The following is a 14772-nucleotide window of genomic DNA, read 5'->3' on the forward strand; positions in this document are numbered from 1 at the left end:
CCACGACGACTGAAATTAAATAAATACCGATTGCCGTCTCGACTACTCGTTATCGATCGCTGTGACCTAGTGTCATCTTTGTTTCCTTGGCTAGAAGTCGAACGTGTTTCAATATTACCGTCAACGTCAAAAGTCGTCTCAAAGTTTTGTTGCAATACTGAAGAATGCTGAGTATTGTCTACAGACCCGCTAATAACGAGTTAGGAAAAAAAACAAAACAAAAATAACTAAACTAAATAAAAAAAAAATCCAAAAGCAAATCACGGTGCAAAGTTAATATCAAGCTTTAGAAATTAAACTCGGATATATATATATAAAAAAAAAAAACAACAACAACAACAGGCCATTAAGCTCATACCCGTTTTAGCGAGTATAAAATAAAATATAGTAATTACCTATCGTAATAGTCTTGAACGTTTTTCAACGAATTGGTCCGTGGTCTTGGTCGTTCATCGTAACAAGGATCCAAAAATCTAAAATTGTGTAATCTTCCAAATTTCACTATCGATCCGTTCTAAAAAAAAAACCCAAAACGTTATTAAATTTGTTTTTTTTCTACAGTTGTATTTTTAACCGGTTTTTATCTAGTTTGCCTACCTGAAGAATTGTGGTTTCGAAAATTCGTTGTCCATTGACATAAGTCTCGGCGTTTTGGCTACATGGTGTTACGGTAACAATACCCTCGGTGTGTGCTATCACACAGTGTCGGGATTGAATGTTGGGGCCACTGAGCTGTAGACATTGAGCATTACTCTGAGGCTGATTCTGGCGTTCACAACCGACTTCAGTCACATTGGGGTGGATGCGGTATCGCTTGGGATTCACCATCTCTAAACCATCTAACGGATCAAAAATTAAAATGAATAACGTATCAAAAATGTTTTTTTTTTTAATGGCGACCTATTTTGCAATAATTGTGCGCTCAGTTTTTCTGAAACCCATTTGAATAAATACGCAAGCATAAACATTTACAAAGGTAAAAATCTAAAAAGTAAATATTATAATAAGTATTCGTAACTGGCGAGGTATTGCACACGAAAATGTCGTTTCCGCGTTGATTTAGAATCAAAATTAAATGTAGTTTTTTTTTTAATATTGTTTTATATAGTTCAAAATAATACACCAAATAAAAAGCAGTCAATATTATTATTAATTTCAAGGACTGGAAAGAAGAATAAGGTCGTGTCCTATCGTTGTTGTCCACCCTGGGATGCCACGGAGTGATTGACAGTTCTCCTAACCGAAAAACAATTCAACGTTATGGTTCCGGCCCCGGTCGATGAGAAACGAATATACAATTATTTGAAAGGTTTTCCCCTCTTTGGCTTGCTCCCCCCCCCCGTCGTCTCCGTCTACTTTTGTTTTTATTGTCTTTTCGACATTCGCTTAATAACGCGGCCAAATAACAAACTGACCGGCGTTGAGCTCCAAGAAGAATGGCAGTCTATCTAATCCGTCTTCGTATCGGTACTCCAACATTTCGCTGGTGCTGTGCTGTTGGTTCCACTTATGCGTCGGTTTCTTTTTTCGCTTTCTCGGATGGTAATCTGCCGGTCTTCGTCGCACGTGGAACATTATGGAACCTAAAACAAACAAACGCCCTTTGGTTAATCGAGCATCGACGACAACACCGACAAAAGTACACTCGATTGTCATTGTTCAAAAACACGAGTCGGCTTGATCGGTTTTGGCGTACTCTATATTATAATAACACCACGGTTGACCTGTGCTAAACAGTTAAAAACAACCTAGTTTGCTTTTTTATTCAATTCCATTAAGCTTAATAATTATTTTTTAATATAGCCGGTATAGACGGGGTGTCCCGGCGACGACCGTTCACCGAACACGAAATTTACGTTTAATCATTAATAACGTTGTAATAATTATAATTATTTCGTTTACACACAAACCAACACCTACGGTATAGTGTCATTATATGTAACTGTTCGAGCGTGTTGCGTGGTTAATATATATAATATATATACACACACACACACATTCGAGGAGCTAATGCCGATAATTCCAAAAGACATACTGTTATTAATACTAGGAGATACAGCAATAAAGGATAACACAATTACCGGCTGGCACACGTCATCATAAATAACCTGGTAGCCGCCGACCTCTGGGGTCCTACTATAGCTGCTGCCGTGGCGCGTCCGTCCTACGCGTGGTCGTATAACACAACAATAATAATAATGATGATGATAATAATCTCAAACAACAGTTGCCTGCGTTAGATTGGAGAGGCTAAGTCCTACCGATGTGCCAGATATCGCACACACGAGAACTTTTATGCAGTTCACTCACGGTAACCCGACGACGATTTCTTCGCGGTCCAGCCAAAAACAACGACATCGGGTCGACGAACAGAGGTCGAAAAAAGTAAAAAATAATAAATAAATTACCCACCTTCCCCCCTACCAGTATCCTCAGTAATAACCCCGCAGTATCTGGAAAACAATAAAAATGGCCACACGCACACCACACGCGCCCCATTGCGATGATTTGTCTTTGAATTACTGTTGTTTTTTTCATTCGAAACAACTGCTTTCCTTCAGTGTAAATACGAACATAATATAAAAATTGGTCACTTGCCGTCGTCTTTGTAGAGGTTTCTTAAGTTTGTCAAGATTTTAACCGAAGGTCACTCGCGTCTTACAGCGTCATATTTTTACAAGTACATCGAAACCGGCTTGGGTTAATGTTGGGTCAGAAGTAGCTATTATATTAACTTTTTAGATCCATGGTATCAATATACAACGACTGAAAACCAGTAAATGCGTTTATGCCTCCTTTGAATGAAAAAAAAAATTGTTATTATTAATTTTCCACAGAGAAGAAGCTGCTTTTTGCAGGCGCCCTTGGTTGAATTTTATAACACTGCAAGTTGCAAAAATCATTCAATAGTATAATATACAGTTGTGGCGCAGCAGCAACGATGAAGATAATGATTTACATATTATTATTATACGAAGCATATCAACCCAATACTACTACATGAATTGGAAAAAGTCGCGTGTGGGATTTGCTCGTATGCTAAGCACGTTATACATGCAACGGCGGTTCGTATAGGCAAACGCACGGCACAGAATAAACTCGCGGTTTTTAAAAATTGGTTGACCTACATTGGAAAATGAAAAATAGTATGTGCGGAAGAAACTGACACTCAATTCGTTGCCAATAAAATAGTATTAAAAAGGGTATAAAATGAAAATTTCAACATCAAATTATGAAAAATAATGTATAAAAATAATTTTTGCTTATAAACCACAAAATGCTTACTAGCATTTTTTACTATATTTTAAAAACATAAACCATTTTTTGGCTGCACGGGACGACGACATTGCTATGAACTATTCATTTCAGTTTCAAGTTTGTAAAGGTAAAATGTAACTATTTTATTTTATGAAATTTTCCTCGTCTTTTTCTGAAATTAAACGTTCAAATGTAATTAACACACCACGTAGTTAACCGAGCAATTCGTGTATACACAATTGGATTTTTTTGTTTGTTTTTGGTCTTGCCGCCGAGTAAAAATTAATTTAAATGTTAACCGTATCAGACGTTGTCAGACATTGATATAAGACATTGTCTTATATTACCATTACACGCCCAATAAACACACATAACCTCGACTAAAACACATTTAATGGCATAACAAAAACCCGTCAATAATACAAAATAACATTTTATAACGAAGTTTACAAATGGTAATGGTCGCGCTCGTATAATAGCGATTGTACAAATATTATTACCGAGAAAAAACATTAGGTCTAATAAACCGACGTTAAAGCAAACTGTATGCGAACCTAAAAAATGTAAAACGCGTAATCGGACGTGATGAGCGTCGGGCAAGAACTGTACTTAACCGCTGTTGCGGTGTTTTTTTTTCAATGCGCTAATATAAACCGTTTAGGTTATATAGGACCGTTAGCTTTTTTTTTTCGAGACTTTTATGCTGAAACACCCTAATTGGACGGATGACACGACATAATATAATATAAATACAATATTACCAAATTTTTTTTTTACTTCACGTGGAAAACAGGCCTTTTTTTACAATTAAATTACACTCAGCCGTGGCTCATTAATTATTACACCATTTTTTTTATTTACATAACGGCGGTAAAAAATTCATGGCAACAAAATTTGGTAAAAAAAAAAACAAAACAAAATCGCCTTTTTAAAATACAAAAGTATTTTCCTCGACAGAATTTTTTCTCGCTCACGGTTAATCCGACGTGGCGTCATCATAACGAGGCGGCGGTGTAAAGGCGTTGACTATGGAAAAGATTAAGGGACGATGGCGTTGACCGAGGACTTATTAAATCTTCTAACCGCCGTCATCAAACACTCAGACGTCCTGACGACTGACCTCGCCACGCTCCAAAATGTTTGGTAAAAATAACGGTCAGAGGTTTTTGGTCACAATTGCTTGACGGCTTACACCCGTGAGTAATTGTTATGGGGGATGTTAAGCCTGGACCGAATGATTAGATTTACAATAAATGAATCGACTAAATCCCCAACTGTCTGGTAACCGTTCTAAAATATAATTAAGTAAATAAGAATTTAAAATATAATTCATAAAATACCATGACAAACGATTTACACATGCTATAGTTGTTATAATATTACACATAAAAAACTACACATAACCTTGAGAATTGTACAGTATGTTTTTTGCAATTAATATTTACTAATCGAGTTTCATCAATGGATGGTGATCTCCAAACATATCATACACTGCTAATTTGATACATTCTTATTTTTCACATACCCTATGTTTATTGTACGGATTAACCTGTATAGATTGTATGTTTTTCTAATAAAAATTATGTATTAACTTGTAATATGAAATCGGTTTTATTTTATAAAGTGTTAGTTACATTTAGCTGTTATTCTGTGCATCGAGCAGCACAATAATTGATTAGATTCTGTTCTTCCAATCATTAGGAGAACATCGTATAGAAAAGGTACTTTGAGAGGTCAAAAGTTCACTCCTTCCCATACAATTTGGCGAAATCCAAATAAAATTGTCGATTTTCAACTTGGATACGCTATAATTTCAAGAGGGAAAATGGTCAAATCGATTCAAAATTATAACTGTATCAAAAATTTTAATAATAATCATAAAAATTGTCCCGTTTCTATTTAGAAAAAAACAGTTTCGCGCCGAATCTATAAAGCAACGGATTTTAAAATCATTGAAAATCCAATTATTTAAGACAGTATACACAACCATTGCGTTGTATCTTTGAAAAATAATGACACGCAGTACGTGACCATATCGGCTATTGTACGATGCACTACAGTAGTGGATATTCAAATGAATTTTTTAAGTTTGTGCTCAGAAGCTAAAAAAAAGGTACAAAGTACAAGCGGCTGTCTTTTACAGACTTTTGAAATAATAATCAAAAAAGGCTGAACGATTACGCTACGAGCTACTAGTTTAAAGTGTAGTAAAGTAGAGATGTATTTATTGAAAGTTTATTCTAAATTAAAACTAAAATGTATAAAAACACTTGATAGTAAAATAATTTGTAAAAGCACAAGAAAAAACACATTTCCGGTCTATTCGATTTTGCATTTATCAATAAATTTAATGTTAATCGGAAATTCAGCGAACGAACCACCACAACGATTATTGAATTTATTTCACTCTAATGTTGTTCATACTTAATTAGCGGAAGAGGAGGAAGGAAAAACTACTGTTGACAAGGAAGACGTCGGCGGTTAATTGGAAGACAAGACAAAGATGAAGAAACCCTATTTACATATACAACCCCTGACCTAAATATATGTTATAATATTCATCAACCAGCAGAAAAAAATCGTCGTCTTACAGGCGGTTCGAATATTTTCGCGGCCTTTGGGTACAGCAACGACGGTCTAGAGCCAGATGAATAATTCATAAATAAAAATCGGTTTTCGACGAGGCAAGAGAAAGAGTGGGAAAAATAAAGTTTGCTAAAAAAATTGTGTTCAACGTATCCCCAATGTTATTGTATGAAAAATCCCCAACTACTAGGTTTTTGATTGCCCGTAGTTATTTTATTTTTAAAAAAACATGACCCGATACTTAGAAATTTGAATAACGAGCTTTCAAGCCAACACACCATACAACTACTATATGTATACTTGTAAATATTTATAGTCAGATTATATTATGGAGTCTATGCTGCTACCGGTCGGATCTCCGGAGGAATACAAAATATGCAATTTGTTTATACGCTAAACGACGTCATTTTTCTTGGTTTTTTTTTTTTATTAAAAATCACCTCTCCAGTACAGAAGTTAAATCGAAAACCAAAAGGCTTTAGGTCAGCACAAACAGTTCACCGTCAAAATCGAATTCACTTTCTATTCACTATTTTTTATCTAAACATTCACATACAACACACACCGTTATATAAACTCTGATATCAATATCAGTAAAGATTTTCTCGAAAAACTAGACGGTATTTAATTATATTGCTATCAACCCAGACAAACTTCGTTTTGCCAGACGTCTTTTAATGGCGGCCCACGCACTTATGCGGTTCGCAAGGAAAAAGCCGATGACGGTTGTTCACACAAAACAAACTCTGGTCTTAAAGGTTCGGCAATTTGACCATTCTCGTTCTAAGCATGTAATCCCCGGAAGCCTAAAAATTCTCTACGAATTGACCATTGCTCTTAGGACGTCCAGGGCACCGAACATAAATGTCACGGTTGATTATTAAATTTAATTTAGAACTTTTGTCGGTTTAACGATTTAATGCCCGTTATTATGCCCACCGCCCTTAAAATTGTACGAAATAGCCGTGGGGCGGCGTTACGAGACCCAAATGATTACACTACAACAATAGTCGCTAAAAGCTAATGCTAATGAGCTAATGCTAATTTCGAACGCGCCAAAACTAAACTGTCGCGTTTTCTAATAAAAACTCATCGCGTAGTACTACTACAACGCCGGGGGCCTTATATAATAATTTTTAATTGCATTCGACACTACCAAGCTCGAGGAGTTGCGCAATAGTTTTAATGGCGAACGTCGGCGACTATTACCAAATACCGCCGCCGCCCACCCTTTTCAAGAAGGCATATTGTAACAAATAACAATAATAATAGTTAGTGAACCGTAATAGTACGCAAAGAGCAAACACAACGAAAACGCCTCGTATCAACGTCAATCACCGGTACAAAAATATGTGATGCATTACACACGGCTGTAAAAGTCAGTGGCAAACGCGCTCAATCAAACGGGCGACACGCATTTAAGGGTAATTATTTACCCCAACCGTATTTCACCCCCGACGAGAGATCCGCCAAGGATCAGCATATATACAGGGCGATTGCTAATCCACTGATTTCACAAAAACACCCCAACGCAGAGGATGCACGCGACCGATTACGGGGAAGATGTACGTGCCGGGTTACCGTTTTTTTATTTTTTTATTAGCTCTCAAATACGGTAGCAGTACGATCTTAAGTACTAGTTTTATAGGCCATTTATTATTCACGAATTTCACATTATAACCTGTGAATTGTGGTTACCCCCCCCCCACCCCATTGGTGGGGCGAAATAAAAGACATTATCGCAAAATGTAAAAACCTTGGACGGCGACACGAGGGGCGGCGGTAAAGCTAGTATAGAACGACGGCTGTTGTACCTACATCAGGCTATGTGAAATATTATGATAGTCATAACCCACAGAACGAGTTTAATGATTTATGACGTGCAGCAGCATATCAGCACCACAGACCATAGTCGTGGTACTTTGTGACGTTATCCTTTTTTTTCTTCTTCCGTCGGATTCGTCCGCTCAACCATTCCAAACCATTACCGAGAGTGCGCCCGCAAAAACGTATACGAATCGCATGAGACCCGACTTGTGTGTATAATACCTAGTATGAACATAAAAGAATAAACCGAAACTTTACCGACGTGGCGAAAGTATGAGTTCTACGTGACAAGACGTCGAAAACCGGGGGTCGTTCGCAAAGTAACGGTTGAAAAACCCTATTATCGTCCATTAAATATGAAGAAAATAACAACCGTTATAATGATATATTTGTGTGCGGTCCTCCGAGCGTTATTTACAAGAACCGATTTTACCCAACGACAAAATTATGACTGCTAACGGGAAGACGGGGAATTCAATAAAAACTTGTAAAGCAAAATAAAAGTTTCGGCGTTTTAGATGTCGGTCCCGGGGGAATCGCGGCCATCGCCGTTTTCCTTCGGGATTGTTCGTCTCTCTAAAGTTGTTGTCGTTTATATTTACACAACAGTTAGACCGGTAGACGGCCAAAGTGGTATTTTGGTAGAGCGCCAAGGGAAAAGCCGCGTTTGAAACGCATTTGGCACATGATACATACACTAGAGGTATAGGCTAACAGCTCTTATGTCGAGCTAACTGAAAAAATAGGGTTTTTTTCCGTTTTTATCCAAAATATCAACGTAACCCCCCAGTGGGACCTCGGCCGACATGATGTACAAACAAAATATACAAAAAGTATATTTTAATATACTGGTAGCAGATTTTATGGCACAATGTATTCTGTTTAACGAATAACTAGTAGTAACTAATATTAACTATAGTAGAGTAACTATAGTAACCGGTAACGAGAAATATATCAATCTTAATCAACCTAATCAATTTAATGAATAAATCTATAGTTAATCGTTGGCTATTTTTTTAAATACTCATGATTAAATAGTTAATTTAACAGTAATAAAATGGCTAATACTTATATAGTTGATTTTATCCATTATTTTTTAGTTATTTAATTTATATTATTATTATAGCTAAAATTAATAAGTTATTCTCCTAACCAACGATTTATTATTGAAACGGAAATTGATTTTCAATCGTGTATCATTTCATCTTTTTGCTTGATTTGAATAAAAAATGAATTGATTAAAGCTCATTTACTCAACCATGGCTGGTAGTTCGTCACGAAAGAAAATGCCTAAGCTCTTATAGACTGCTATTTAAATCTAATAAGATCCGTGCGGCGCTTAACTAATTTAAAGACAGTAGATAAAAGGTAAGACACGTGTAGAAAATTGCGTTTACAATACCGCCCCCTTACCGGGTCATTACCGAGGTCGAGAGTTTGAAGAGCAGTTCAAAATTACATAAAATATTACAGGAATAATTTTATAACAGTTACGTAGAAATGGATACTTTCAGGAAAAACTTTTCTAATAACAATACATACACGAGCTGAGTCACTCCAAAAGCGCCAAAGCCCGGACAACAATACAATTCTAGCGTGAAAGAGGAAATCTCAATTGAAACGAGTTCCTTCTGCCCTTCTACAATTCATGTGCAATAACAATGTTGTTGCCTTTTATGAAAACCTCAAAAAACCGACACTGTTTGAGATCAGACGACAAAATCAGAAGAATTGAGGATACTGCCAAAAAAATATTATATATTGTTATATAATAACAATATATAAAGAATATAAAGAAAATTTAACAACACGATATCTGTAGAAAACTCTTTGACTCAGACAAACTCGATTTTTTAATAATATATATACACCAAGTACTGCGTACTAAGTGCAAACGTTGAAAAATGGTGACAGTCATATTTTGTTTCTAGTAGTTATACTAAAAATTGAATATAATATTTTATTATATGTATACTTATAATGATATCTACCTACTTTAATAAATAAATTAACTACTGTATCCAAACACACTTAAAAACATTTTTATATTTTATGACTATTTAAGACAAAACAGAATATTTTATAAATTAATAATAATAAAGACAATATTGGAAAACATTGTAAAATAGACGCTATGATGGTCTAAAAATGTACTGCTACTTAAAATTCTTTTCATTGCTACACTTAAGTACGCAAGTTTTTTTTTAATTTAAATAATATGAAAAAATTCCTTCACCGAATTCCTTAAGAGACAGGGTGTGTAGCGTCCCTTAAAACTACTCGAGGAAAACTTTTATCGACAAAATAATCGTTTAAAACACTTAAACCGACGAATATTTTAGAGTATTTTATTATAATGACGGTTTTATAAACGGTCACCGTGGGTATACCCACGGTTAATAAGCCATTATTTTTACTGCCCGTCTTCAGTCGTATAGAAACACTTTAGCCAGGCCGTCGATGGGATGAATGACGGTTTGAAACGCTTTTGCGGACATTTTTTTTTATTGATTACATATCAAAACGCGCACACAACAAAGAAATCTGTCACAAGTGTATCATTTCACTTAGTATTGTTTGTTGACCTCCGTTCTTTACCGTAACCTATCCATCAATGTGTACACAACGCCGAAACACCAGAAAGAATAATATATAAACCTTAAAAAATATTCTGTCTACGTTATTTTCCTTTTCAAATTCAACGATGTCTGTTATGTACGAATAACAACTCATGTTTTAAGAAACATGATTTGCAATCTCCGAGAAATAAATCTATAATTTATAGAATTAACCTGATTAATACGAGCTATTCTTGGGGAAACGCTAAAAATATACTAAATTTGCATCATTCTTTATTTTTTCTTCTTGAACAGTATTTTTTACGTTATAACCCGAATTTTTGAAAATGCATAATGAACCACAAAGCCACATTCTTTTTATGGGCCGATTTAGCGAGAAGACCGATTTGTCTTAAGTAATGAATCTGCCAAAAAATATAAGAAAAGAATAATTTTTCGTATTCAGGCACTTAAGCAAAGCAGACGATTCCCGATAACCAACACTCAGATTGTATTTATATAATATCCTTTTTTTTTTTTTGTAGGGCAAAACCCTATTATCGGTTTATACTTAACGTTTTTAAAAATGTTTTCTTTTTTTAACTAAATGTCCTGTTTTTATAGCCGGTGGTCAACGCGTTGAGTAAGTCTAATATAATCATATCTGACGATTGTCTCGTAAAATGGCTACTAAGAATTGAAGGGACAATAATAAAATTAGATGTTTAGACACATATTATATAATGTCAATGCCGTAAGCGCTACAAACTTAAGACCTCAGCTATGATTTGGCGGATATTTGTCGGGCTTTTTCTTTTCTTTCTTATTTTTTCCAAAAACGATTTCGAAACAACATTATCTAAGAAAAACAATCAACAAATCACGCGTCCAAGACTTGACTGGCCAATCGATCAAAACTATTGGGTTTCGTTCGAGAATTGCGTGGCCAAAAAACCGTTAATACTTCCACGGCGACGTTTGTGCTGGACTTAAACCACATTAACATTACCACAATGTAACCTTAAGGCGTTTTCATGAAATATTATTCGTATGGCACATGTGTCCCGTTTGTGTCGGTAAAGTGCAATTAAAATCGTGAAACGCTCCGACGAATAGCTTCGCGAAATTAAACTCAAAACGGGCGGCTGTCGACGTTAAGCGCATTTATAATATTATACAGTGTGTCCCAGAATGACTGATAATGTTCGCAATGTCTGTTTTTAGTGAAAATTCAACAGATTCATAATAAATTTGTATTTTTGCTTTTACAAGACAACGACGATTATCATTCGAAGTGGTCGTTTTCAAAATGCCAAAAAGTTTACAATTTCAACAAATAAACTTTTTGAATTATGTGAACACTGCTACGGCGATTCTGGGACGTACTGTATAGAATATATTATAGTACATAATATCAAACACGCAGAGGGTTCACAGCCTTAAGACCTTGACTACCGACGCTGTCGTTACCGTCAAGAGTAATTTACTCCCTCCGACGCCTTTGAGCAAGCTTAAGTACATTACTACAGTCTGTGTAATGTACTAGTCATTACTAAAATTGTGTAGTTTAGACGGTAGCAATTAAGTTTCAATTAAAGCAAACAACTGGAATTACCAATGCTCCGGAAGAATGTATTCATCGCATTTCCGAATTAAACACAACGCACGGCTCTTATATTGAATGAGATGAATTTTGCGTTTTGGTCTTTCACGGAATACAGCTGTTGCAATCCAACTGAATAACGCGTTCGTTATTTCCCGCAAACCAAAATCGTAATAGTTGCGCGAAATTTCTTTTTAGACATTGCGGTAAATGTTACTTGAAGTCTACTTCAACTCTTTCATGACGTGACGACGGCTAAGTACAATTATTACTGTTATCGTCAGCGAATCGACTAAAACCATACTCACACGTGGACACGTGTGCACGAGACACTATTTCTACTACACTCCTCCCCACGCATAGTAGTTATTATAAAAAATTGATTGTGTGAATTTAATACAATAGCTATTTTGGTTATCTTTGACCGTTACACATGCGAAAACCGCAACAAAATTCTCGGAAAAGTATACAGTACAATATAGTATATTATGAGAATAAACGGAAAACTCGTCAACACTGACAGGCCTTGTACCTGGATAATGTACATACATCATGTAATACATGACATTGCCGTTTTTATTTTTTACCTACTACCTTAGGAAAGATAGAAAATTAAATTCAAATTAGTTGTTCTTATGATTAAATACATTTAATTTGTTAAGCTAATATGTCAAACTTTAACATTTATCTCTACTACTTTACAACTAGTAACCGTCTGGACAACGTCACAGTGGTAAAAATCTGTCAACGATTATAATTTTTTTCTACCGGCAAAACGTTTTTTTTTTTTGTACTGCGCCTTCATTTTTGTTTCATTTAGTCAAGTTTTATTCACTAGAAAAAGAAAATTTCTGATGAATTGGTTAGAACGATCGACATACCTATAAACTTTTTGGCAGCACGGAAATGTATTGTGAGGTAGATAGACATTAACAACAAAATACTGTATTGCCGAATATTGCTCAGCGCGTTCAATAAGACAATAAGAATATACGTGTTCCGCCTTGGAGTATATTTGCAAATCGCGTATACAAGTCACAATATACCCTTCTCTTCTCCGTACTAGTGTACCTCACATTATAATACAAAATACACTTTGTATAGAAGTTTAGAGAAAACGGCCGGATTTCGATACAAACGCGTCACCGCGAGAATGCATAACGATGAGTATACGACAACGAACGTGGGTAGATGGTACGGTAAATACACAAACGTTTTGATACTTCCCATTGCCACCACGAGTACGTTTCAGCGTCATAATAATTTTGTATATTGTGGTGATAGTAATAAAGCTTTTGTCAACTCAACAACAAACCGATAAACAACTTAAACCGTAACGGAAACCCAGTGTCGCGTTTAATAAGTACTCTAAAATCGGTTTTGGATAACCGCCCAAGAGTAAACGTTGTTACTAAATAGCAAATAATGTTAAATACACTTGACGGACACCGAGGGGTATTGGAAAATATCAAAATAAATAGTAGCTCAGCTAAAGAAGAAAAATGTACTGGTTTACTACACGATGGTCTCGTTTAAATAAGGATTACACATTTATCGGGCAATAACAATTTATTGTACTTCATTAATCAAACAACCGGAATCTATCGTAAGCATGTCCACCAACGCTGCGCGGTTGTTGATTATGAAAATGTATATTAATATTTTTGTCGATGGTCTAAAATTCAAAATATTAGTTCTATCGAAAGCACGCGAAAGATATTTAGGAAAAACACACAATGCGTGCTAAGACAGTTTTTTTTTCTTCGAATTATACGTTTTGTATTGCCGGAACGACAGCAGCGTGTAATGTGTTTTTAAAACGCTATCATCTGGGTTAAAGAATGCGCTCGAGTAGGTGCGTGACAAAATACTCGGGTGTTGTACACCAAAGCATAGTAGCACAAATCTCTAAATACGCCAACTAAGTCTGACTACGGGCCTTAAGCTTTTTCCCGAACAAATAGGAAATTACGCTATATTATAAATAAATAGGTATTACACCAGGTTTTTTATTGCTTTTTAAATAACAATTTTCACAAAGGGCTCGATTTTTTAACAATACATAACATAATAGCACTATATCAAAATCAATTGTTATTGGGTTCCGCGTGCACCGTGTGGTTTGACATTAATAATACAATTTAGTTATTTATCGTGCGTCTGAAAGATACTGCTATGTATCTTCTTCACAACGACTTTTTTTAAGAATTCTTTACTACAATAGTAAAACACAAGGTATTGTCAACAAACAATGCAGTTCTTCGGTGCTTACCGGTGGCCTAATTTTTACGTTTAATGTCAAAATCTATGACGTGCACCTTTAGTTTTATTATATGGGTAAAATAAACGAAATTCCCGAATGGATTAAACTAAATTCAAATAACGGATCGCCGATGGGAAAAAGTGCAACGCACTCGATAAATCTATTCAAAAATATTTCTCCATTCAACGTTTGTTTAGTAGTAATCTATTTTTTCTTTTTTGTAGTTCGCACGCCAAAATCGCATCAAAAAATCAGGTGTAGATTATCTAAATGCATAAAAATTGAATAGCTTTTATGATAAAACGTCAAGAATGTTATTAATTACTCTTCTTCAACCTAACCTAACCGCGGCGTATTTTGTACAAAAAATAAATCCAACAAAGACTTACTTGCATTTTATTTAATCCTAATTATTTAATGTCTCGACATTCTAGGTGGGCGACTTTATAGAATAACTTTCAAAAACGAACAAAGGACATAATATATCAGATTTAGATTTTTCTTTTGAGTACGAAAAAAATTGACTATTTAAAATACCAGTTTTATACCACAAACGTTTTCTACAAGCTATGGACATTTTAAACGTACAGACAAAGTTACTGATATAACAACAGTTATTTTAATCTGATTGAACAATATTCATCCACAATATGCCTGCTTAAACTTTTAAGGTTTAA

General features: G+C 35.2%; 1 protein-coding gene across 6 annotated transcripts in view; it reads right to left on the bottom strand.

Moving 5' to 3' along the window:
* The window catches only part of LOC126841157 (afadin), a 63893-nt gene that overhangs the window by 9565 nt on the left and 39556 nt on the right, over positions 1-14772 (bottom strand). For 5 of the 6 annotated variants that reach the window (XM_050577483.1, XM_050577480.1, XM_050577481.1 and 2 more), the window contains exons 8-11: positions 1416-1583; positions 598-839; positions 396-514; positions 28-189 (exon numbers count right to left, since the gene is read on the bottom strand). In XM_050577483.1, the coding sequence (XP_050433440.1) occupies positions 28-189; positions 396-514; positions 598-839; positions 1416-1583 (691 nt within the window). The remainder of the gene's footprint in view (positions 1-27; positions 190-395; positions 515-597; positions 840-1415; positions 1584-14772) is intronic. The other variant, XM_050577482.1, reaches the window with a different exon arrangement.

Source organism: Adelges cooleyi, unplaced genomic scaffold, assembly GCF_023614345.1.
Source record: "Adelges cooleyi isolate 19-005CV unplaced genomic scaffold, UGA_ACOO_1.1 ACOO_flye_CR_arks_rails_tigmint_CR_PRNA_376, whole genome shotgun sequence".
Taxonomy (NCBI): domain Eukaryota; kingdom Metazoa; phylum Arthropoda; class Insecta; order Hemiptera; family Adelgidae; genus Adelges; species Adelges cooleyi.